This window comes from Ascaphus truei, chromosome 14 (assembly GCF_040206685.1).
Source record: "Ascaphus truei isolate aAscTru1 chromosome 14, aAscTru1.hap1, whole genome shotgun sequence".
In the NCBI taxonomy this organism is placed as follows: domain Eukaryota; kingdom Metazoa; phylum Chordata; class Amphibia; order Anura; family Ascaphidae; genus Ascaphus; species Ascaphus truei.
This window is the reverse complement of record NC_134496.1, coordinates 49777150-49802542: the sequence shown is the minus strand read 5'-3', so window position 1 is coordinate 49802542 and position 25393 is coordinate 49777150. Positions and strand designations below refer to the sequence as shown.

At 52.9% G+C, this 25393-nt stretch overlaps 1 protein-coding gene across 10 annotated transcripts; it reads right to left on the bottom strand.

Moving 5' to 3' along the window:
* Nucleotides 1-509: 509 nt before the first annotated feature.
* LOC142466116 (uncharacterized) lies at nt 510-21531 on the bottom strand. Of its 10 annotated transcripts, none has more exons than XR_012788059.1 (3): nt 20255-20784; nt 14250-17037; nt 12917-14185 (listed from the first exon to the last, which is right to left on the bottom strand). XR_012788059.1 is itself a non-coding variant. In XM_075570864.1 (2 exons), the coding sequence occupies exon 2, from the start codon at nt 2776-2778 to the stop codon at nt 1531-1533; it is 1248 nt and encodes a 415-aa protein (XP_075426979.1). In that variant the 5' UTR covers nt 2779-2806; nt 20255-20583; the 3' UTR covers nt 510-1530. The 10 variants fall into 10 exon arrangements, 8 of the variants coding, with proteins under 8 accessions (XP_075426979.1, XP_075426976.1, XP_075426977.1 ...); XR_012788058.1 differs by having other exon boundaries at nt 12918-14193; nt 14226-17037; XM_075570864.1 differs by lacking the exons at nt 12917-14185; nt 14250-17037 and adding an exon at nt 510-2806 and having other exon boundaries at nt 20255-20583.
* Nucleotides 21532-25393: the final 3862 nt, after the last annotated feature.

Here is a 25393-nt window from a genome sequence, read left to right as displayed (position 1 = left end):
AGTCCCATATGAGACGCGTGCGCGTTCCTGGCTGTCAGTGGAAGGCTTAGATCTGTTATGGCTCATTTGCATTACCCAGAACCCCTTGCTGCTGCAGTGGAAGCACTGTAGGCCAAGAGATAATGGGGAAAGGCAGCGTTGCAAACCTGTTTGAGACACGTGCATGTGCTCACGTGTGGCGTTCTTATTTGCGGTTAGGCAGAACATACTGCCCAGTTCCAATCAGAATACTCTAGCGGGGTGACCTACTCCTGAGGCAGCCAGATTGCCTATGCTTTGGTCCGCCTGCTCCCATTGCTCGGGGCGCACAGCTATCTCTCACTCCCCCTCCCAATGTTAAGTTATTGGACGCGTCGGGCGATGTCAAACTAAGAAAAGTTGTGTAAATAAAAAGTGGAATCCCTTTGTGTGGTGTGACAGACTCGCACAATCCTTATACAGGAGCCGTGGGGGTGGGGGGGGGGATGTTAGTAGGAAAAATCAATTTATTAAAACCACGCATTCACACATTCGACACTTTATAATTTATTTTAAGAGCAGAAGTTTTCCTGACAATTACAAATGTCTCGTGAATTTTGTGAGTGTAACAGCACAAAGTCATGGGGTGTTTTATTGTAAGGGCAGACATCTTGTTCTCACCCCAGGGCCGCTGCCGCTGACTTTGTATCAGTAGAAATGACAAGGTATTCTGCAGAAATGTGGTGTTCTGATGCACGCCGGGGAGACAACGCGGGGAGAACGTGATGATCCAGTGGGACAGTGCGCTCATAGTGTTCCCATGGCATAGTGCAGGGACGGCCAACTCCAGGCCTCAAGGGCCGCCGCCGCCAGGTCAGGTTTTAAGGATATCCCTGCTTCAGCACAGGTGGCTCAGTCGAAGATGTGTAGCAGAGGGTGATGATGGAGGGAGTGAGGTTTGTGGCTCTTACATGGTCATGTTCTAGATCCTATGGAATGAACGGGCTGGGTTCCTCACCGTGCTCCCTAAGCGGGGGTGGAATATAAATCAGCAGAGGACTCGTCGCTGGGTCACTCATGGAGTGTCACTGCTTGGAAGGCTGTCCTACTCCCTAGGCCTGAGCTCACTCGGGATAGAGTTACTGCTCTCGAGTCCATATCCCCCAAATCGCACTCATTTGTGTCTCGTGCGTTTTGGAAATATGGGGTGCCCTGTTATTACATCTTCCTATCAGCTGCCTGCACCCCTCCCTCCTTTGATGCCCGCACCTTTCTCTCCTCTCTCTGTTGCCCGCACCCCTCCCTCCTTTGATGCCCGCACCTTTCTCTCCTCTCTCTGTTGCCCGCACCCCTCAATCCTTTGCTACCCGCACCCCTCCCCCTTTGATGCCCGCACCTTTCTCTCCTCTCTGTTGCCCGCACCCCTCCGTCCTTTGCTACCCGCACCCCTCCCTCCTTTGATGCCCGCACCTTTCTCTCCTCTCTCTGTTGCCTGCACCCCTCAATCCTTTGCTACCCGCACCCCTCCCCCTTTGATGCCCGCACCTTTCCTCTCTCTGGTGTCCGCACTTCTCACTCCTCTGCTACCCACACCCTTCTCTCCTCTGGTTCCCGCACTTCCTCCACATCTCCTCTCACTCGTCTGCTACCTGCACTCCCCCCTCCTTCCACTGCTGCCTGTTCCCCTCTTGCCCCCCTCTTCTGCAGGAGAGGAAGTACTCCCTTTGTGTAGAATCTCTCCAGCTTGGGCTCAGTGTCTTCCCAAAACTTGGGATCAAACCTGACGGGAACGACGGCCGTCTCCTTCTTTGTGTACACCACGAAGTCTGCCACCCGCTGCCCTGTGGCTGCTAGCTGGCATTGCACCTGGGTATAGTAGGCGTGGTCTGTCCGCAGGGTGTAGGACTCCCCGTCCAGCCTCAGACAGAAGTATCGGTCAGCGCAGGCCTCTCGTACTGTGTTCTCTCTGTGTTTATACGGACACTTCACCTCCAGGATGCCCAGCGTCTTCCCCGTGTGCCCGTCTTTCACTATCCCGTCTGGGCTCGCCGCCAGCCAGTTCTTCCCGGGGTGGATGAACAGGCCGCAATCGTCCACCTTCACCGGCCCGCCTGCCCGCTCGGATGCCAGCCGCTCGTACGCCCGCACTGCCGCTCTCTCGTTCCTCACGCCCCAAGTCATGGCGGCCGTCTGCACCCTGGCCCCCGTGCCCAGCACGGCCTTCAGATAGGATTTGGGGACCTCCTCACTCTGCTGGTTGGCGAATCTGCTGTGCGAGATCTGATGTGCCAGGGAGGCCGTGATGCGGTTCTGGCGCCATTCATGCCAGGTTGGGTTTTCACTCTGCCCTACCGTCTCCCTCTCTATGTTGGCTATATCTTCCAAGGACAGCTTCCTGGCGATGGGGCGGGCAGGGCTCTTCCCAGCTGGGCGAGGGCTGGAGGGGTCATCCCCTGCTCGCTGTGAGCTTTTCTGGAACTGTTGCTTGACCGCAGGTCTCCTTGCACAGGCGCTGCCTGGGGAATTGGCCGAGCTGTCTCTCTTTGGTGCTGTAGGCTCGGTGCCTGATACCTTTGGGATTGGTTGTGGGGTACTCGCGGTGTGAAGTGGGGTTCCTGTTGCCCTGCGTCCCCCCTTCTCTGTCACTGGACGTGCTGCCCTCGTGGTTGTCGTCACTTGGGGAGGAGGTCCAGCGGGGGCTGTGCAAGCGGCGGGAGAAGAGTTTCTGCTTAACACAAGGTTGGTTTTCGGACTGCACACCCCTTTCTCTGGATGGGCGGGGGTCCCTTCGGAAGGAGATGATTTCTGGGGTCGTCCCATATTGAATAATCAGGGGTCAGAGTTCAAACTGAGGGAACAGAGAAGGAAATTAATTCTGAGTCGCCAAACACCCCCCCGATCACCAATACCCGAGACGGATACATACATACATGAAATGTACACACATGCAACTCGTCAGATAGAGCTCCATCCACCGTTAAGATTGTAAGCTCCCCCCACCCCCGAACATGCCGCGTTCCTTCACCGTGCAGCCTGAGCGAGGGTGGAGTATAAATCAACAGAGAAATACAGTCGCCCTCATGTGCAGTGAGTGTCACTGATTGCAAGGCTGTCCCATCCCTTAGGACTGAGCCCCACTCAGGATGGAGTTACTGCTCTCTGGAGTCCAAATCCCCCAAATCTCATTCATTTGTGTCCTGGAAATACTGTGTTCCCGACGTTACTACGCCTGCCTACCGGTAGCGATAGGACGGGAAGCTTTCTGTAGGTACCTGGGTAGAAAGGAGTTGGGATGTGTGACCTGACGTTTTGGGGTTCAGTATCTCAGAAAACAAGGCTGTTGAGGGCTACACATGGACTAGGTGACGTGTTATGTACCCATTAACAGAACGGAGTATTGGGGGGGTCCTGTAATGGGGGACCAGGACTATCACACCAGGGATCATTTAGAGTTTATAAAATTACTTTATTGGAAAAATAAATATCCACAACGCTTCACAGGTACCCCACGCGCACACGTACAGCTGGGGAACTGGGGTTCTCCATTTTGGCTTTATTTTTGTTAAATAAATCATGACACGGTGTAATATGTTCAGCGAACCAGCTCCGTGACACGTTTGCCCCGCCTCCAAACGCCGCAACCGGACTCCTGCAGACTGAACACAGATCGCTAGGCTTCAGGAGCACGCAGGGGGAGGAGCCCATGGACGCAAGCGTCTGTAGCATCTACCCTGAACTCGGCCTAACAAACCTGGAATGCAGCGCTCAGAGGTGATGCTGCACGGTGGGGAGATCTCCCGTGAGAACGCACCTAACACTCAGCGCTGCATGTGACTCAGTATCGGAGTAACACTCAGCAGTGCATGTGACCCAGTATCAGAGTAACACTCAGCACTGCATGTGACCCAGTATCAGAGTAACACTAAGCACTGCATGTGACCCAGTATCAGAGTAACACTCAGCACTGCATGGGACCCAGTATCAGAGTAACACTCAGCGCTGCATGGGACCCAGTATCAGAGTAACACTCAGCGCTGCATGTGACTAAGTATCAGAGTAACACTCAGCAGTGCATGTGACCCAGTATCAGAGTACCACTCAGCCCTGCATGTGACTCAGTATCACAGTAACTCAGCCCTGCATGTGACTCAGTATCGGAGTAACACTCAGCACTGCATGTGACCCAGTATCAGAGTAACACTCAGCCCTGCATGTGACCCAGTATCAGAGTAGCACTCAGCCCTGCATGTGACTCAGTATCAGAGTAACTCAGCACTGCATGTAACTCAGCATCAGAGTAACTCAGCACTGCATGTGACCCAGTATCAGAGTAACACTCAGCCCTGCATGTGACCCAGTATCAGAGTAACACTCAGCACTGCATGTGACTCAGTATCAGAGTAACACTCAGCCCTGCATGTGACTCAGTATCGGAGTAACACTCAGCAGTGCATGTGACCCAGTATCAGAGTACCACTCAGCCCTGCATGTGACTCAGTATCAGAGTAACACTCAGCCCTGCATGTGACCCAGTATCAGAGTAACACTCAGCCATGCATGTGACTCAGTATCAGAGTAACACTCTGCCCTGCATGTGACTCAGTATCAGAGTAACACTCAGCCCTGCATGTGACTCAGTATAAGAGTAACTCAGCACTGCATGTGACCCAGTATCAGAGTAACACTCAGCCCTGCATGGGACCCAGTATCAGAGTAACACTCAGCCCTGCATGTGACTCAGTATCGGAGTAACACTCAGCAGTGCATGTGACCCAGTATCAGAGTAACACTCAGCCCTGCATGTGACTCAGTATCAGAGTAACACTCAGCCCTGCATGTGACTCAGTATCAGAGTAACACTCAGCCCTGCATGTGACTCAGTATCAGAGTAACACTCAGCGCTGCATGGGACCCAGTATCAGAGTAACACTCAGCACTGCATGGGACCCAGTATCAGAGTAACACTCAGCGCCTCATGGGACCCAGTATCAGAATTACTCAGCGCAACATGTGACCCAGTATCAGAGTAACACTCAGCCCTGCATGTGACTCAGTATCAGAGTAACACTCAGCGCTGCACGTGACTCAGTATCAGAGTAACACTCAGCCCTGCATGTGACTCAGTATCGGAGTAACACTCAGCAGTGCATGTGACCCAGTATCAGAGTAACACTCAGCCCTGCATGTGACTCAGTATCAGAGTAACACTCAGCCCTGCATGTGACTCAGTATCGGAGTAACACTCAGCAGAGCATGTGAGCCAGTATCAGAGTAACACTCAGCACTGCATGGGACCCAGTATCAGAGTAACACTCAGCCCTGCATGTGACTCAGTATCAGAGTAACTCAGCACTGCATGTGACCTAGTATCAGAGTAACACTCAGCCCTGCATGTGACTCAGTATCAGAGTAACACTCAGCCCTGCATGTGACTCAGTATCAGAGTAACACTCAGCCCTGCATGTGACTCAGTATCAGAGTAACACTCAGCAGTGCATGTGACCCAGTATCAGAGTAACACTCAGCAGTGCATGTGACCCAGTATCAGTAACACTCAGCCCTGCATGTGACTCAGTATCAGAGTAACACTCAGCCCTGCATGGGACCCAGTATCAGAGTAACACTCAGCACTGCATGGGACCCAGTATCAGAGTAACACTCAGCGCTGCATGGGACCCAGTATCAGAGTAACACTGAGCGCTGCATGTGACCCAGTATCAGAGTAACACTCAGCACTGCATGGGACCCAGTATCAGAGTAACACTCAGCACTGCATGGGACCCAGTATCAGAGTAACACTCAGCACTGCATGGGACCCAGTATCAGAGTAACACTCAGCGCCTCATGGGACCCAGTATCAGAACCACTCAGCGCAACATGTGACCCAGTATCAGAGTAACACTCAGCCCTGCATGTGACTCAGTATCAGAGTAACACTCAGCAGTGCATGTGACCCAGTATCAGAGTAACACTCAGCCATCATGTGACTCAGTATCAGAGTAACACTCAGCCCTGCATGTGACTCAGTATCAGAGTAACACTCAGCCCTGCATGTGGCCCAGTATCAGAGTAACACTCAGCCCTGCATGTGACTCAGTATCAGTGTATAAATAGCAGATATGTCCAGACATGTTAGAGGGACACTAGATACAGAGATATATATACACATACACATACATATACATATATACATATATCCACGTTTCAAGGGTCCCTAACACTAATATAGATTCTTAATAACCTGTGCATTACCAGGAAGAATGATTTATAATAAATCTGTCAATATTAGTTGCAAAGTTCTAAGTCTGATTGAAGCTTTTATTAACCTGTACATTACCAGGAAAAGCACTCTGTATTAGATTTGTCACAATCACACTGCATGCAGGCAAGTTCCCCTGAGAGTGGGAGATGCCATGGAGTGAGCTTTTAACCATTTAAATGTGGGAGGGAGTGAGCTTCAATTAGGTAGGAGGTTGCCACCCTCCAATCAGCTAAGACCAGCTGAACAAGAATTATAAAACATACAGAACACCTACAAGCTCATATTGAACCCCCAAAATACCCACAACATATATATAAGCATATAAGTTTCACAGAGGAGTGCTACTGAGCATGGCAATATATATATTTAAAACCAAAGACATAACATAAAACACAGACAAAGCTCAGTGCACATCCAGAAAAACTTATATACAGTAAAGTGCCTAAATATACATGTATAAATAACTAATAAATAAAACATATATACATATATACATGTCATGGAACAGAAATACCTGTCTGCCTTTTCTGTCTCAGCCCCCCTTCCCTTGGCAGTTCCCCCTGCTGGCTGCACTAGGATGTCACTTTCCTTGGCAGTCCCCCTGCTGGCTGCACTAGGATGTCACTTTCCTTGCAGTCCCCCCCTGCTAGCTGCACTAGGATGTCACTTTCCTTGGCAGTTCCCCCTGCTAGCAACACTAGGATGTCCCTTCCCTTGGCAGTTCCCCCTGCTGGCTGCACTAGGATGTCACTTCCCTTGGCAGTCCCCCCTGCTAGCTGCACTAGGATGTCCCTTCCCTTGCAGTTCCCCCTGCTAGCTGCACTAGGATGTCACTTTCCTTGCAGTCCCCCCCTGCTAGCTGCACTAGGATGTCACTTTCCTTGGCAGTTCCCCCTGCTAGCTGCACTAGGATGTCCCTTCCCTTGGCAGTTCCCCCTGCTGGCTGCACTAGGATGTCACTTCCCTTGGCAGTCCCCCCTGCTAGCTGCACTAGGATGTCCCTTTCCTTGCAGTTCCCCCTGCTAGCTGCACTAGGATGTCCCTTCCCTTGCAGTTCCCCCTGCTAGCTGCACTAGGATGTCACTTTCCTTGGCAGTTCCCCCTGCTGGCTGCACTAGGATGTCACTTTCCTTGGCAGTTCCCCCTGCTAGCTGCACTAGGATGTCACTTTCCTTGCAGTTCCCCCTGCTAGCTGCACTAGGATGTCACTTTCCTTGCAGTCCCCCCTGCTGGCTGCACTAGGATGTCACTTTCCTTGCAGTTCTCTCTCAGTGCAGATGGAATGGATACATTATGTATCTCTTTTTCCTTCCAGTCTGTCACACCCCTGGTTCCTCTGGCAACTTCTCCAGTCCTCCTAGTTTTGGGCTTTCTCATTTTCCCCCCTGTCTTTTGCTGACAGTTAGTGCAGTCTCACTGAACCTTTAGTGTGACCCTTGCCCCCCACTTCCTTTTCCACCATTACCTCTGGATGAGTGAGCATTGCTGTATACTCCTGTATGGTAGGATTGTCTTCTCACCTGCCCTTAACTACCAAGGCACCCACAGAGAGACACTATTCATACATAACATCTCTTCACAAGTGACTGTATTTTATGCTGCTTTCCCCAAATAAAGTAAGAAAAGAAACAGAACTTGTTGTGCTTGGAAAAGAGGGCCGAGTTGACACTATCTGGGCTAAATCATCTTACACATGACCCCTGGCTTCCAGAATAACACACACACACACACACACACACACACACACACACACACACACACCCCTCCCCCCACCCCCACATATTAAATATTCGTCCTTATTGCGTCTTCTCCTATTGCACCATAATGCTGCGGCGATAGAGCAGGCGGCCGCGGCACGAACAAATGTATGTAAGTGCGCCAGTCCGGCCATGCTGCTCGCTATGTGACGCGCGCGGCAGGATTTGGAGACAGAAAATGTAGATTTTTCACATGACGCCCGCGTCACGTGAGCGGTTCAACCAATGAGGGCGAACCAGCCTGGTGACGTCACGACCACGCCTCCCCGTCGAGCGCATCATCAAAGTCCACAAATCGCTCTGGCGACAGGCGCGCGTGCCTCCTTGCGCTCCGTCGCTATGGCCGCAGCCTTAAGACACTGACGGTAACGGACACATCTTCTTTATGATCGTACAATCCCGGGGACCTGGGACCCTGTACAATCCCGGGGACCCCATACAATCCCGGGGCCCCCGTACAATCCCGGGGCCCCCGTACAATCCCGGGGACCCTGTACAATCCCGGGGACCCTGTACAATCCCGGGGCCCCCGTACAATCCCGGGGCCCCCGTACAATCCCGGGGCCCCCGAACAATCCCGGGGCCCCCGAACAATCCCGGGGACCCTGTACAATCCCGGGGCCCCCGTACAATCCCGGGGACCCTGTACAATCCCGGGGCCCCCGTACAATCCCGGGGACCCTGTACAATCCCGGGGCCCCCGTACAATCCCGGGGACCCTGTACAATCCCGGGGACCTGGGTTCAGGCTGCAGATCTGACCCCGTTGTGACAACACACCCAAAAGGAGCAGGACCTCACTTATCACACGCGAGACATGCAGAGGACGGATCATACGAGCAGCGCGTGCACCTGAATAAGCAAGCGCACTTACCAGATCACCCTCCTACTGACTGTACGTTCTCCTTACCACTTAGAGTGTGAGCTCTGTGGGGCAGGGACTCCTTTACCTAATGTTACTTTTATGTCTCAAGCGCTTCTTCCCATTCTGTGTTATAGTGTTATATCCCGCGTGTTACTGCTGAGAAGCGCTGTGTACATGGACAGCGCTATATAAATAAAGACATACATACGTCTCTTGGTGTCTCTCTCTCTCTCGGTATCTCTCCGTCTGTGCGTCTCTCTCGATGTCTCTCCCTCTTCACACGCACACACACACACACACACACACTCCCACGCCTCTGGCTGAGTTTTGTTTCTCTAAAGTTAGTTTCATTTTGTGGTCTGTGAGTCACAGTCACACTCCCGCACCCATCCCCCCCTAACCACTCCTCACACCCCTCCCCGTACCCCCCCTCATAACAAAGATATGAATCTGAACCCAGAGGGGATAGAAAAGCCAGCTGTGCTGGAGAATACAAAGTGACGAGAGGTCTGAGCTCCGCGATACACAGCGACCCTGCTTCCCTGGGCTGGAGAAGCAGTGACCCCGCTTCCCCGGGCTGGAGAAGCGGTGACCCCGCTTCCCCGGGCTGGAGAAGCAGTGACCCCGCTTCCCTGGGCTGGAGAAACAGTGACCCCGCTTCCCCGGGCTGGAGAAGCAGTGACCCCGCTTCCCTGGGCTGGAGAAGCAGTGGCCCCGCTTTCCTGGGCTGGAGAAGCAGCGACCCTGCTTCCCTGGGCTGGAGAAGCGGCGACCCCGCTTCCCTGGGCTGGAGAAGCAGTGACCCTGCTTCCCTGGGCTGGAGAAGCAGCGACCCCGCTTCCCTGGGCTGGAGAAACAGTGACCCGCTTCCCTGGGCTGGAGAAGCAGCGACCCCGCTTCCCTGGGCTGGAGAAACAGTGACCCGCTTCCCTGGGCTGGAGAAGCAGCGACCCCGCTTCCCTGGGCTGGAGAAGCAGCGACCCCGCTTCCCTGGGCTGGAGAAGCAGCGACCTGCTTCCCCGGGCTGGAGAAGCAGTGACCCCGCTTCCCTGGGCTGGAGAAGCAGTGACCCCGCTTCCCTGGGCTGGAGAAGCAGCGACCTGCTTCCCCGGGCTGGAGAAGCAGTGACCCCGCTTCCCTGGGCTGGAGAAGCAGTGACCCGCTTCCCTGGGCTGGAGAAGCAGCGACCCCGCTTCCCCGGGCTGGAGAAGCAGTGACCCCGCTTCCCTGGGCTGGAGAAGCAGCGACCCCGCTTCCCTGGGCTGGAGAAGCAGCGACCCCGCTTCCCTGGGCTGGAGAAGCAGCGACCCCGCTTCCCTGGGCTGGAGAAGCAGCGACCCCGCTTCCCTGGGCTGGAGAAGCAGTGACCCCGCTTCCCTGGGCTGGAGAAGCAGCGACCCCGCTTCCCTGGGCTGGAGAAGCGGCGGCCCCGCTTCCCTGGGCTGGAGAAGCAGCGACCCCGCTTCCCTGGGCTGGAGAAGCAGCGACCCCGCTTCCCTGGGCTGGAGAAGCAGTGACCCCTCTTCCCTGGGCTGGAGAAGCGGCGACCCTGCTTCCCTGGGCTGGAGAAGCAGCGACCCTGCTTCCCTGGGCTGGAGAAGCAGCGACCCTGCTTCCCTGGGCTGGAGAAGCAGCGACCCTGCTTCCCTGGGCTGGAGAAGCAGCGACCCTGCTTCCCTGGGCTGGAGAAGCAGCGACCCCGCTTCCCCGGGCTGGAGAAGCAGCGACCCCGCTTCCCTGGGCTGGAGAAGCGGCGACCCTGCTTCCCTGGGCTGGAGAAGCGGCGACCCCGCTTCCCTGGGCTGGAGAAGCGGCGACCCCGCTTCCCTGGGCTGGAGAAGCGGCGACCCCGCTTCCCTGGGCTGGAGAAGCGGCGACCCCGCTTCCCTGGGCTGGAGAAGCAGCGACCCTGCTTCCCTGGGCTGGAGAAGCAGCGACCCTGCTTCCCCGGGCTGGAGAAGCAGCGACCCCGCTTCCCCGGGCTGGAGAAGCAGCGACCCCGCTTCCCTGGGCTGGAGAAGCAGCGACCCCGCTTCCCCGGGCTGGAGAAGCAGCGACCCCGCTTCCCTGGGCTGGAGAAGCAGCGACCCCGCTTCCCCGGGCTGGAGAAGCAGCGACCCCGCTTCCCTGGGCTGGAGAAGCAGCGACCCCGCTTCCCTGGGCTGGAGAAGCAGCGACCCCGCTTCCCTGGGCTGGAGAAGCGGCGACCCCGCTTCCCTGGGCTGGAGAAGCAGCGACCCTGCTTCCCTGGGCTGGAGAAGCGGCGACCCCGCTTCCCTGGGCTGGAGAAGCAGCGACCCCGCTTCCCTGGGCTGGAGAAGCAGCGACCCCGCTTCCCTGGGCTGGAGAAGCAGCGACCCCGCTTCCCTGGGCTGGAGAAGCAGCGACCCTGCTTCCCTGGGCTGGAGAAGCAGCGACCCCGCTTCCCTGGGCTGGAGAAGCGGTGGCCCCGCTTCCCTGGGCTGGAGAAGCAGCGACCCCGCTTCCCTGGGCTGGAGAAGCAGCGACCCCGCTTCCCTGGGCTGGAGAAGCAGCGACCCTGCTTCCCTGGGCTGGAGAAGCAGCGACCCCGCTTCCCTGGGCTGGAGAAGCGGCGACCCTGCTTCCCTGGGCTGGAGAAGCGGCGACCCCGCTTCCCTGGGCTGGAGAAGCAGCGACCCTGCTTCCCTGGGCTGGAGAAGCGGCGACCCCGCTTCCCTGGGCTGGAGAAGCAGCGACCCTGCTTCCCTGGGCTGGAGAAGCGGCGACCCCGCTTCCCTGGGCTGGAGAAGCAGCGACCCCGCTTCCCTGGGCTGGAGAAGCAGCGACCCTGCTTCCCTGGGCTGGAGAAGCAGCGACCCTGCTTCCCTGGGCTGGAGAAGCAGCGACCCCGCTTCCCCGGGCTGGAGAAGCAGCGACCCCGCTTCCCTGGGCTGGAGAAGCAGCGACCCTGCTTCCCTGGGCTGGAGAAGCAGCGACCCTGCTTCCCTGGGCTGGAGAAGCAGCGACCCCGCTTCCCTGGGCTGGAGAAGCAGCGACCCTGCTTCCCTGGGCTGGAGAAGCAGCGACCCCGCTTCCCTGGGCTGGAGAAGCAGCGACCCTGCTTCCCTGGGCTGGAGAAGCAGCGACCCCGCTTCCCTGGGCTGGAGAAGCAGCGACCCTGCTTCCCTGGGCTGGAGAAGCGGTGGCCCCGCTTCCCTGGGCTGGAGAAGCAGCGACCCCGCTTCCCTGGGCTGGAGAAGCAGCGACCCCGCTTCCCTGGGCTGGAGAAGCAGCGACCCCGCTTCCCTGGGCTGGAGAAGCAGCGACCCCGCTTCCCTGGGCTGGAGAAGCTGTGACCCCGCTTCCCTGGGCTGGAGAAGCAACGGCCCCGCTTCCCTGGGCTGGAGAAGCGGTGACCCCGCTTCCCTGGGCTGGAGAAGCAGCGACCCTGCTTCCCTGGGCTGGAGAAGCAACGACCCCGCTTCCCTGGGCTGGAGAAGCAGTGACCCCGCTTCCCTGGGCTGGAGAAGCAGGGACCCCGCTTCCCTGGGCTGGAGAAGCAACGACCCCGCTTCCCTGGGCTGGAGAAGCAACGACCCCGCTTCCCTGGGCTGGAGAAGCAGCGACCCCGCTTCCCTGGGCTGGAGAAGCAGTGACCCCGCTTCCCTGGGCTGGAGAAGCAGTGACCCCGCTTCCCTGGGCTGGAGAAGTAGCGACCCCGCTTCCCTGGGCTGGAGAAGTAGCGACCCCGCTTCCCTGGGCTGGAGAAGTAGCGACCCTGCTTCCCTGGGCTGGAGAAGTAGCGACCCTGCTTCCCTGGGCTGGAGAAGTAGCGACCCCACTTCCCTGGGCTGGAGAAGCGGCGACCCCGCTTCCCTGGGCTGGAGAAGCGGTGACCCCGCTTCCCTGGGCTGGAGAAGCAGCGACCCTGCTTCCCTGGGCTGGAGAAGCGGTGACCCCGCTTGCCCGGGCTGGAGAAGTCATCAGCTAATAATCAATGGGACTGAAATCTTCTCCAGTGTGGGGAAGGGACTCACAGCTTCCTAAATAGAGGTCCCCGTGTCCAGTCTCTGATCATTAGCTGAGGAAACTCACTGGTCAGTTTGGCGGTTACATTTGCCCAAATAATACATTCGTAGATTGTATAAAATATTTTATTATCCCAACTTCCCCCCGAAATACAAACAGATACCCCCAGAGATCACTGCCCATAATGCAGACTAAGCAGCCGATCGGGGCATTATATTCTACAAAGTATCACACATTACAATTATAATACAAAATTGGGGGGGGGGGGGATTCAGAGGCAGAACGTGGGCATAAGGCTGCGCTCAGCGTGCCAGCGGTGAGCGACGTCCGCGCGCTTACGTGCACGATCGGGACTCTATAATGTTAGACAATGAGGTATAGCAAGTTAAATGCTTCTCCTGGCGGCCATGTTGCGCCTTGACGCTGCGACATTTTGCCAAGACAAGTGAATTTGTCTTGCAGGCTGCAGTCGCGTGAGCTGCTTCAGCCAGAGAGGGCGTACCAGCTCCGTGACGCGTTCGCCATGCCCCCGCCCCCTCCCTAATCTCCTGCAGCCCAGTACAAGGGCGGGCGCGCACAATCTACGTCGCGACGCCGGCACCCTGAGCGCAGCCTAAGGCTGCGGTCCCAGTGCGTTCTACAGCACACGCCTCGGCGTGCGCTGTGCGCACAAGCACCGCCCCCCAATCTATCCGGGCCCAGTACATGCGTCGGCGCGCATGTAGCAGCCGCGCTGTATTGCAAGTTTTCACACATACAATTTTTTTGTATGTGGAACTTGCGACGGAGGCGTGGCCACGCACCTGTCAGCGGTTCAGCCGCGTGAGGTCATGGCTACACCCCGGCATGCCCCCTCCCGTCGCAAACTCTCCCTCTCTCCCAGGACCGTGATCTGCGGTGAAGCGCTGTGCACGCGCCGACGCCCACCCCACCACCCCGCCGGGCGCGCATGCTACAGAACGCACTGGGACCGCAGCCTAAGGCTAAGGTCCCAGTATCTCCGCTGCACGCGCGCCCGCGAGTCTGGCGGCGCGCGCAGCCGATTCCCCGGTCTGCAGTGAGCTGTAGGAAGAAAGACCGGGGGGGGCGTGACGGGGGCGCGGCCATGACGTCACCTGGAAGGTTCGCCCTCATTGGCTGAACCGCGGTCAGCGCCAGTGGGGACTCAGCCTAAGACTGGCGGAGAATTGTAATGTTCTGAGGAACAGGAGGAGAAAACCTACAGAATGTGACAGGGCCGGGAAAGGGGTTTGAGGAGGAGAGAAGCAAAGACCTTTCTAGGACAGAGGTGATTCCAACTGCAGTGTTTTAAACTGATTAAAAAGGGAGAACATTGGTGACATGAACACCGTACCTGTATACCTGTGTGCCAGTATACCTGTGTGCCTGTATACCTGTATACCTGTGTGCCAGTATACCTGTGTGCCTGTATACCTGTGTGCCAGTATACCAGTGTGCCTGTATACCAGTGTGCCTGTATACCAGTGTGCCTGTATACCAGTGTGCCTGTATACCTGTGTGCCTGTATACCTGTGTGCCTGTATACCAGTGTGCCTGTATACCAGTATACCAGTGTGCCTGTATACCTGTGTGCCTGTGTGCCTGTATACCAGTGTGCCTGTATACCAGTGTGCCTGTATACCAGTGTGCCTGTATACCTGTGTGCCTGTATACCTGTGTGCCTGTATACCAGTGTGCCTGTATACCAGTATACCTGTGTGCCTGTATACCTTTGTGCCTGTATATCTGTGTGCCTGTATATCTGTGTGCCTGTAAACCTGTGTGCACCTGTCTGTGTATGTCAGCAGGAAGCAACTCCAGTCCTCAAGGGCCACCAACAGGTCGGATTTCCAGGATATCCCTGCTTCAGCACAGGTGGCTCAATCAACGACTGAGCCACCTGTATTGGAGGAGGGGAGCAGGATAGGAAGAGGACGGGAGGGTATAAGACAGACACATGGTAACTATTTCACCACTTTTTTTACAATACCCCCTTTTTTTGTCATTGCAAGTCTTGCCTACGAACCTCATTAGAGTGAGTTTAGCTAGTGCCCAGCGTGCAGTGGGAGTGCAATGAGTCGCTGGAGCATTGGAGTGGAGCAGTTGGCTGCTGTCTGCCCTCAACATTACAACCCCCAACCCCTCTCCTGTAAGTGGGGCAGCACAGTCTCCATGTAGAATCTGTCCAGTTTGGGTTCTATCTCTTCCCAAAAGTTGAAGTCGAACCAGACTGGGAGAATGGCGGTCTCCTTGTGCGTGTGCACCAGCAGCTCCGCGTACACCGCGTCGGTGACGGCCATGTGGCACTGTATCTCGGTGTAGTAAGCATGGTCCCCCCTCAGGAGATAGGATTCACCGCTCCTCCTCAGGCAGAACGAGCGGTGCTTGCAGGCCTGGCGCAGGGTGCTATCCGGGTGCTTGTGCAGACACTTCACCAGCAGGGGCCACCTGTCCTTGGTGCGTCTGTCTGTCACCAGCCTGCTGAGGCTCACCAGCCAGTGTTTGTCAGGGTGGGTGAGCAGGTCCCAGTCTCCCACGTTCACCCTCTGATTGTCCTGGGCTAACTTCAGCTGCCTGTACTTGTGTAGGGCCTCCTCCTCCATGCTCAGGGTCCAGGCCCGGGCTGTCCGCCACTCTCTGCCGCCCGAGTTCAGCGCGGCTTTGAGCTGTGGGAGGGACGCCTGCCTGGTTGGCCGATTTGTTAACCCGCTATGTATGATGTTGTGCACCGCGGACGCCGTGATGCGGTTCTTGCAGCGCATACTCCAGTAGGGGACCTTCAGAGGCCTACGGTGGGATTTGGGAGGGGTCTTCTTGCGGTTGAAGGGGGTAACTATGCTCCAGATGCTGGGGTAATTCCCAGTTCTCACTCGCGTACGGTTCTGTCTCTTTGCTGCAATCTCTCTGCGTGTCACACCCGGGGCATTAGCTGCTTTGCACTGGTTATGGGTAGGTATGGCCTTCTGGTTTTCTTTCATTTTGCCCTTAGAGTGTGGGGTAGGTTTGCCCTTGGGGAGTGGGGTAGGTTTGGCCTTGGGGAGTGGGGTAGGTTTGCCCTGGTAGGGTGAGGTAGGTTTTCCCTGAGAGTGTGGGGTAGGTTTGCCCTTGGGGAGTGGGGTAGGTTTTCCATGTGAGGGTGCTGTAGAATTACCCTGGGAGGGTGGGATAGGTCCGCCCTGGGATGGTGGGACATGTTTGCCATGGGTGGGCAGGGAAGGTATGCCATGGGAGGTGGGTTGGATGTTGCAGTGTAGGGGCAAGTGTGGTGTTGCCAGGTAGAAAAAATTTCCTGTTCCCGGGCAGAATAGGCTCCCTGTTGCCGGGCAGATTAGGCTCCCTGTTGCTGATTTGGATGGGCTTGCTGTCACAGGAAGGAATAGGTAGGATGTATCCATATGGGGAAGGTAAGTGGGTGCTGGATGAGGGAGGATTCCCCTGGGTGGGTGGGGCAGATATGGGGTTGAATGGAGGTGTAGTTGTGGGGTTGGATGGAGGTGTAGTTGTGGGGTTGGATGGAGGTGTAGTTGTGGGGTTGGTAGGAGTTGTAGTTGTGGGATTGGTGGATGGGGTAGTTGTGGGCTTCCTGGGTGCGGTAGTTGTGTGGTTGGTGGGTGGGGCTTTTGTGGGGTTGTTGGGTGGGGTATTTGTGGGGTTACCGAGCAGAGTCGTTTTGGGGTTGCTAGAAGGGGTATTTTTGCGGTTGCTAAGCGGGATATTTTTGGGGTTGCTAGGCGGGGTATTTTTGGGGTTGCTTGGCGGGGTATTTTTGGGGTTGCTTGGCGGGGTATTTTTGGGGTTGCTGGGAGGGGTAGTTGTGGGGTTGCTGAGAGGGGTAGTTGTGGGGTTGCTGGGAGGGGTAGTTGTGGGGTTGCTGGGCGGGGTAGTTGTGGGGTTGCTGGGAGGGGTAGTTGTGGGGTTGCTGGGAGGGGTAGTTGTGGGGTTGCTGGGCGGGGTAGTTGTGGGGTTGCTGGGAGGGGTAGTTGTGGGGTTGCTGGGCGGGGTAGTTTTGGGGTTGCTGGGAGGGGTAGTTGTGGGGTTGCTGGGCGGGGTAGTTGTGGGGTTGCTGGGAGGGGTAATTGGTGGGTTGCTGGGCAGGATAGGAAGGCAGCCATCTGAAGCAGAGTCGGGGCGTGCCGGGTAGGGGGAGCAGGGGTGGCAGATTTCTTGCTTTTCCCCATCTTTCATTCACTGGCGTCAGAGGTCAAACTGAGGGAAGAGAGAAGGTGGGAATGAGAGCAGTGAATCACTGATACATCGGCCATTTTACTCTATCCCGGGATGGGAAGACTGTGAGGGTAAGAAATAAAGTACACTTCATTTACCCCTGTGTCCCCCCCATATTCCCTTTTTCACGTATGGCACACTTCAACACGTGACCTGTATATGGGACAATGGTTAATACAGTTGACAGCTCTCTAGCTGATCCAATCTTCACCTTGCAAGGTGCCTCAAATGAATAACATCTCCCCCTCAATCCGTCCCAATATACCATCTGTTACGAACGGCACACCGTCTGTGACATATATGCAACCAGGTTTAATACACACGGCTACATTAGCCAACACACCTTTCTCTTGCGCAAAGAACTTTCAATGAGTTACTATTTACCTGTACACGGTTACAATATATATTTGCCCCGCTTCCACCACCGAAGAATAATTAAAAGTACGTACAGAGTCTTCGGTTCCTGTTTATTAAGAAAGCTATGCACTTAACATAGAAATCTGTTGTAGCAAAATGTGTCCAAAAATGCATATTACTCGCTACAAATCGTGCAACAGTTCAATCAGAATCCAAAGTATTACTTAATAAAGTTTAGCTTCAATATTCAAAAATACAGTGCATAGGTTACAGAAAAAGGTTGTTACAAGAAACTACAGTTATAATAAATGCAGACCGTTTCTTAAAAGCAGAATTCTCTATACATTACCACATTGTGGCAAACGGCTCCCTTTGTGTACTGCTGCCGTTTCCCCAGGCTCTTCGCGACGCAGTCTTCTAGGATTTATTTATAGAAAAGGAGGACAAACACGTGTATACACACAAGAGGCACTCACCCCTCAACCTTTAGCGGTTAATTTTTCCATTAGTGACACTAAACATTTAAAACACTGTCACTTTAAGAAACAAATGAAATCATAAAAATAACATCTACTCCTATCAGGAGTCTAACGCACCACATATCCCTATCTGCAATGTTGGCTGGGTAAGCCAGTTACCAACTTTAAATAACACACAGATATAACATTGAATCCTTAACTGTCAGATGGGGGCAGCGTCCCAATAGATTCTCAGATGCTGCCACACGTGAGGGGGGGGGGGGGCGTCTACCCCGAACTGGATCCTGGGGAGCAGCATCCTCTCAGCCTCCATGCTCCAGGAGAGAGACTGAAGAAGCAACCCTCTCTGCTGTAAATACCCGTTCTCGTAATTAGGAGAGCAGGTGAGGGAAACCAGAACCATTGTAAAGTCTGGTATGGATTTCCAATCCACCAGCCTTCGTGACTGTGAATCTGTGGGGTGGATTACATCCACACTATATCTGCACTTTCTGCTATGGATCAGACAGAAAGCTGCCTACGATCCTGGGACTATGTCACAACATGTAATAGGTTCTTCCAAGAGAGATCACTGGCGTAGGAAATATGAGAATGTACGTGTCTGATCCTAAAACACACCTCATTCAAATGTACGACTTTATAAACTAAGTGCCCTTCAATGAGAACAAGAGAAGCCCACCTTCCTGTGTTTTCAATCCACCCCATTCATCAATCTCTAATGATAGTTTTCCAAGCTGCCATTTGTTTTCTCCTCCCCATTAATATGCACATTAATACAATCCACACAATGATGAGTAATTAGCTAAGTTGCTGATCGATCCGTTCTCCTGTGATCGATCGTTGAAGATTCGGCTCGGGGGTTCACTAAATGGCTGTCAGTGCAGCAGAAGAGGACCAAAGATGCAAAGTTCTGTGGGGAAGATCATGTGACCAGGCAGTCACTAGATACAATTGGTGCACTGCTAGAGAGTGGGCAGGGCTCAGAAAGGGGTGTGCCAGAGCCTGTAAATGGTTGCTATAGAAACAAATGGTTTGTAAATGGTTATAGAAACAAAAATGCTTGTTACATTATAATACATTAAAAATGTAATTCAGAGGGGGTTTTTTTTGTGTTTTTTTTAAATGCAACAAGTATTTTCGCAAAGTACAGAACTGATTTATAAAAAAAAAACACATGGATATTGCTTGGTCTGCAGCTTTAAAAGACAAAAAAAACCCTGTTTTCTTGGTTGAAACTTTGCAACAATATATAAAAGACATTCTAACTTTGTTTCCACAATACTTAGACAAACGCCATCTTCACTGTTGCGTCCGTGTACTTAATATACTCGCCTAGATATGAAATATGACCACATAACTTCTATTCTTGCATGAGAAACAGATATCAGCAGTGGCAGATTAAGCTGAGTAAGCTATAGCCTACAACTGCAATTTTTTTTGGGGGGGGCGGCAATTTTTTGGGGTAGCCAATTTGTTTGTATGTGTGTCTTACCTTTTCTGTAGCGTCGTGTGGTCATGACGTCACATGCCGCGTGACGTCCGTTGCTATAACAACATGGCGTCATGTGCTGCTGCGATGTCATACACAGAGGAGCAGGGCCGCCCCCAAACCTACAGCTGGCGAACAGCAAAATCCGCCACTGGATATCAGGTTATACATAGAAACCCCGGTTTTTGGTAGCATTTGATTTGTGTAATTGGTACAAATATCTATTTGTTATTCTTGCGAATTGCTGCCAGATCCAGAATTCCATATTTAATAACATCACAAACATTTTTGGAATACTTTCTTGCCCAACCCCCCCCCCCCCCCACCCCCTCTCTGGTATTGGCAGATCCCCCAAAGAGAATGCCTTTCAAGGTTCATGTTAAAGGGTCCTGCAACCCCCCCCCCCCCCGCTTACACAAGCAGATATATTTTATCCTGAGACCAGCAGATATAACTAGGCATGGGCAGAGGTTACACCCACCAGCAAGTCATGTATTTGTAACCAATGTTAACCTCGTGTGTGCCAGATTGCATAAAATACTTAATAATTTCTGACATATTCATTACCCCCCCCATATAATCTCTGTATCTCAGTGTAAACTCCAATCTATCCCCCAATATACTCCCCTGTATCCCCCAATATACACACCCATATAATCTCTGTATCTCCGTGTAAACTCCCATCTATCCCCCAATATACTCCCCTGTATCCCCCAATATACACCTTGTATCCCTCCATATACCCCCATATACTCCCCCCATATACACCCCCATATACTTCCCTGTGTCTCTCCATATACTCCCGTTTCCTCACCTGTACCTTCTGTATACCCCCCTGCATCCCCCCCGTGCACCCCCTATCACAGCTCCCTACCTCGGCTCTGTTTCACTCTCTTCTGGATTTTTCTCTACGTCACTTCATTCTCTGGTGTTTTTCTTCTAAGTTTCAGATTTCAGTTCCGTCTCTTTGCTGCAATCTCTCTGCGTGTCACGCCCGGGGCATTAGCTGCTTTGTTCTGGTTTAGGGTAGGTATAGCTTTCAGGGTGAGTGGTTTGTTCCCTTAGAGTGTGGGGTAGGTTTACTCTGAGAAGGTAAGGTAGGTTTGACCTGGGAAGGTGGGGTATATTTGCCCTTGGGGAGTGGGGTTAGTATGCCCTGGAAGGGTGTTGTTCCTCTGCCCTTGGGGAGTGGTTTAGGTTTGCCCTGGGAAGGTAGGTGGGTTAGGTTTGCCATGGGAGGGTGGGGTAGGTTTACCATTGGGGAGTGCGCTAGGTGTGCTATAGGAGGGTGGGGTAGGTTTACACTGGACCCAGTGGGAGCATGAGGGAAGAAACACAAGCAAAACAAATCTCAGTGCAGTATGAATGGGCAATGGAAAATGAGCTTCCGAAACCTTGGCTCCTGTAGAGTGGCTACTTACAAGATGTAAGAATAAAAACAGCAGTGTGGACAATCAGTCAGTGGTGGATGTCAATGTAGAAATCATCAAGGTGGCTCAGGTGCCCAGGTATGGAGAGAGAGAGAGAGGAAAAACTTGCATAGCGCAGATCAACCAAGATATAAAACGATTTAATCTAAGTAAAAAATGCACTCACAATGTTACAAATAAAATCGGGCATGTCACCCTGAATAAGTGTAGGTGGAGATCATCAGCCAGCCGGCTCACCGTCCCGCGGCTCCCAGTGCACCTCTGTCTCTGCCCCTGCTCCGTCGCGTCACCGCACGGCTTGGCGTCTGGCGTCAGATCCGGTTTTGCTCTCCGGTGGTAGCTGGACCTTCTGTGATCCCTCTCCAGACTGCTCCGTATGAAAGAAGACTCCCACTGTACGCGTTTCGCTACGTAATCACGTCGGCTTCATCAGGAGTGCGAAGTCTAGTACTACACTGTGTCTATATATAGCTTGGATACTAATTAGTTCATATGAAACAAATGTTCTTACTGCACTATGGGGGTTAATGTTCAGTGCTGGATTTGCACCCTGTATCATAAGGGATAGTATTGATTACTCAACAACGGGGAGCATCATACTAATACATTTTAAGAGTAATGGAGAACATGATAAATGTACATATAAGAGAATTTTGTACATTTAAGAGAATTTGAGCACCATAATGTTCAAAGGGACTAAGAGATCTCAGAGAATAATGATAGTTATACACATATAAATAAAATCCTAATACAATAGACTCTAATACAGAAGGATCAAAACAAATAGAACATATACACACTTATTATACAAATTGTTTATAAAATATTTATAAAACATAGAAGAACATGGCTTAAACATATCATTAATAGATATAAAACTAATATGGTGGTGATATAAAATATATAATAAACAATCTATATCATTATAATTGAAATTTGTGAGATTGTTAGTAGATCTGGTGAATCTGATTGGTCCGTGGGTCTGCCCGCCCATGGCCCGCCTCCCCCACGACTCTCATTGGCCAACAGGTACGCTGACATCACAGACACACCTACTCCACTGTGACACACACACACACATACTGCCACAGACTCTCTCCCCATCACACCCACCATACCTCACCCACAGCTCACCTCCCCGCTGGCTCCCCCCACCATCACCCCCCCTCACCCACAGCTCACCTCCCCGCTGGCTCCCCCCACCATCACCCCCCCTCACCCACAGTTCACCTCCCTGCTGGCTCCCCCCACCATCACCCCCCCTCACCCACAGCTCACCTCCCCGCTGGCTCCCCCCACCATCGCCCCCCCTCACCCACAGCTCACCTCCTCGCTGGCTCCCCCCACCATCACCCACAGCTCACCTCCCCGCTGGCTCCCCCCACCATCACCCCCCCCTCACCCACAGCTCACCTCCCCGCTGGCTCCCCCCACCATCACCCCCCCCTCACCCACAGCTCACCTCCCCGCTGGCTCCCTCCCACCATCACCCCCCCTCACCCACAGCTCACCTCCCGGCTGGCTCCCCCCACCATCACCCCCCCTCACCCACAGCTCCCCTCCCCGCTGGCTCCCTCCCACCATCACCCCCCCTCACCTACAGCTCCCCTCCCCACCATCACCCCCTCTCACCTGCCCGCTACCTTCCCCCTCGGCGCACCTTCCCCCCTATGCCACCGGCTCACAATATTTAAATGGCGCTCCGTACTACTCCATCCTGTCGTCACCCTTACCGCACGATTTAAACTGTGCCCCCCTATGGGCGCCGATCGGAAGAGGCTGCTCTGCCCCTCCCCCCGTGGCCATCTCGGAGGGAAGGGCATGTCCCGCGTGGCCGCCACTGCCCTGCTCCCCCCTGTTGAAGGGGGAAGGCGTGCCGAGGGGGAAGGAAAGCTGCAGGTCAGGTCAGAGAAGGCTATATTTATTATAGGGTAAGAGGGGTGCACAGTTGAAATTGTGCGGTAAGGGTGACTCCTGTCCACTGTCCCCCCCCCCCCCCTCCTGTCCACTGTCCTCCCCCCTCCTGTCCCTCCCCCTCCTGTCCACTGCCCCCCGTCCACTGTCCCCCCCCGTTCCACTGCTCCCCCCTGTCCTCTCCACTGCCCCCCCCTCCTGTCCTGTCCACTGCCCCCCCCTCCTGTCCTGTCCACTGCCTCCCCCTCATGTCCACCCCCTCCTGTCCACTGTCGTCCCCCCTCCTGTCCACTGTTCCCCCCCTCCTGTCCACTGTCCCTCCATCCCTCTGGGGGGGGGGGACAGAGAAAGAGGGGGAGAGGAGGGAGCGGGAAATTTAACTCACGGGCAACGCCGGGTCTCTCAGCTAGTATATAATAAACAAAATGAACTATTAATTGAAGGGGTGAAATATAGACTCAAAATGAGTGAATGTCCTATGGTTAATCAAAGATGGACTTAACACATTAGTTAATTGGAAAACATTCAATTCCTAAAACTGTGTACCTAGACATACTGAAAGGAATAAGCACAGTCTAAATGATGGAGATAAAGGCCTGGAGGGGAGACATAAAACCACAGTTAGAACATGTCATTTCAGAAATGGGACAATATCTAGCTCCATATTAAGTCCTCTGGGTGTAAGACTGCCCAACCGATGGATCCAAAATGATTCCCTCTTTAATAATTCTAGCTCTCTGTCGCCCCCTCTCCAATGTTGTTGGACTTGTTCAATAACTGTATATATTAAACCTGTTGGATCCCCCTTATGGAACACTGTGAAGTGGTTTGATACACTGTGGGTAATTAATTGTCTTTTTATACTACTTAAATGTTCAACAATCCTTGTTCTAATGGGCCTTACGGTTTTGCCCACGTATTGAAGTTTACATGGGCATTCAAGTAAGTATATAACGTGATCTGTTCTACATGTAAGGCAGGTTTTAATATTAAAACTTTCACCTGTAACATTAGAGCTAAAACCCGTAGTAAAAGGAGACTTGAATTGGCACGCCCTACAAGTTTTGCACCCATAAAATCCTTTGCTGTGACTCAGCCAGTTGTTTGGGCTGGCTTCCTTTTGTCTGAGTGCACTGGGTGCCAATTTATTTTTTAAATGACTTACTTTCTTGAACAACACATTGGGTCTATCCGGAATTTCTTTCCCTAATATGGGATCGTTCTTTAAAATGTCCCAATGTTTGTTCAGGATTTTGGTAATCTTTTTTGACTCTTTGCTGAAACCCGTAAGAAATGCAAAATCCAATTTGTTGTTCTTTATTTTCTTTGCTCTTGGTTTCAACAAATCACTCCTATTTCTAGAGTCCGCTATCAGCAGTGCTTTGTCCAACATCTCTTCGCCATAATCTCTCTCCAGAAATCTATTTTTAATAAAATCTGCTTGTTGTAAAAATTGGTCTCTGTCTGTTCAATTCCTTTTTAGTCTATTAAATTGTCCGAATGGCACATTGTCCATCCGGCTAGGTACGTAGCTACTTGATCTTAAAATATAATTATTTTTGTCAATTTCTTTGAAAAACGTTTTGGTCTTAATTTCATTTCCTTCCACGTAAACTGCTAAATCCCAAAAATTGATCTTTTCCCTACTGTGTAAACGTGTAAATTTCAGATGACATGTATTGATGTTAATGTCATTAAAGAATTTTTCAAGGTCCTCTTCACTCCCCCGCCATATTAAAAACACGTCATCAATGAAACGGCGCCAGAGTACCAGGTCCGCCCGAGCCCCTCTCCAGGCCAGATGGACTCCTCCTCCCAGACCGCCATGAAGAGGTTGGGGTAGGTTTACCATTAGGGAGTGCGGTAGGTGTGCCATGAAGAGGTTGGGTTAGGTTTACCATTGGGGAGTGCGGTAGGTGTGCCATGAAGAGGTTGGGGTAGGTTTACCATTGGGGAGTGCGGTAGGTGTGCCATAGGAGGATGGGGTAGGTTTACCATTGGGGAGTGCGGTAGGTGTGCCATGGGAGGGTGGGGTAGGTTTACCATTGGGGAGTGCGGTAGGTGTGCCATGGGAGGGTGGGGTAGGTTTGCCCTTGGTGAGTGTGATAAATTTGTCATAGGTGAAGGAGTGGCTGAGTGAGTAAAGACACCAACTGGCACTGGGTTTGGAAAACAGAAAGTGAATCCCTGCACTTCTCTCTTTGGGATAGCAATAAATGGGGAATATATATATATATATATATATATATATATATATATATATATATATATATATATATACTGTATATATGGTGTAAAAATCTATAAGATAAAGGAGACTTTTGGTTTACATTCTTTGATCAAATAATGCCAAGCCTGCTAACCACGTCAAGGTAAGTCTCTATAGCAGGTCCCTACGCTAAATGCATACTAATGTTATGTGAAATAAACCCAGAAGGGGTTAATATGTCCAAGCATATGCTTATATAACATAGTGCAGTTAACAACTGGTATATACCTGTGAAGATACTCCCATGTCTGCAAGTAAAGTGAATAGTGAAATACAGTGACCTTACTGGGAGATTATATACCTAGAACAGGGGTCATCAAACTCTTAGTCCAAAAGAGCCAAATATGAGTAGCACAACGATTTAGAATTTTTCAAAGAGCCATAAATATATTTTTACACC

Bases quoted from the DNA above. Each gene is read 5' to 3' on its own strand.
- LOC142466116 (XM_075570864.1), bottom strand. From the start codon at position 2,778: ATGGGACGACCCCAGAAATCATCTCCTTCCGAAGGGACCCCCGCCCAT.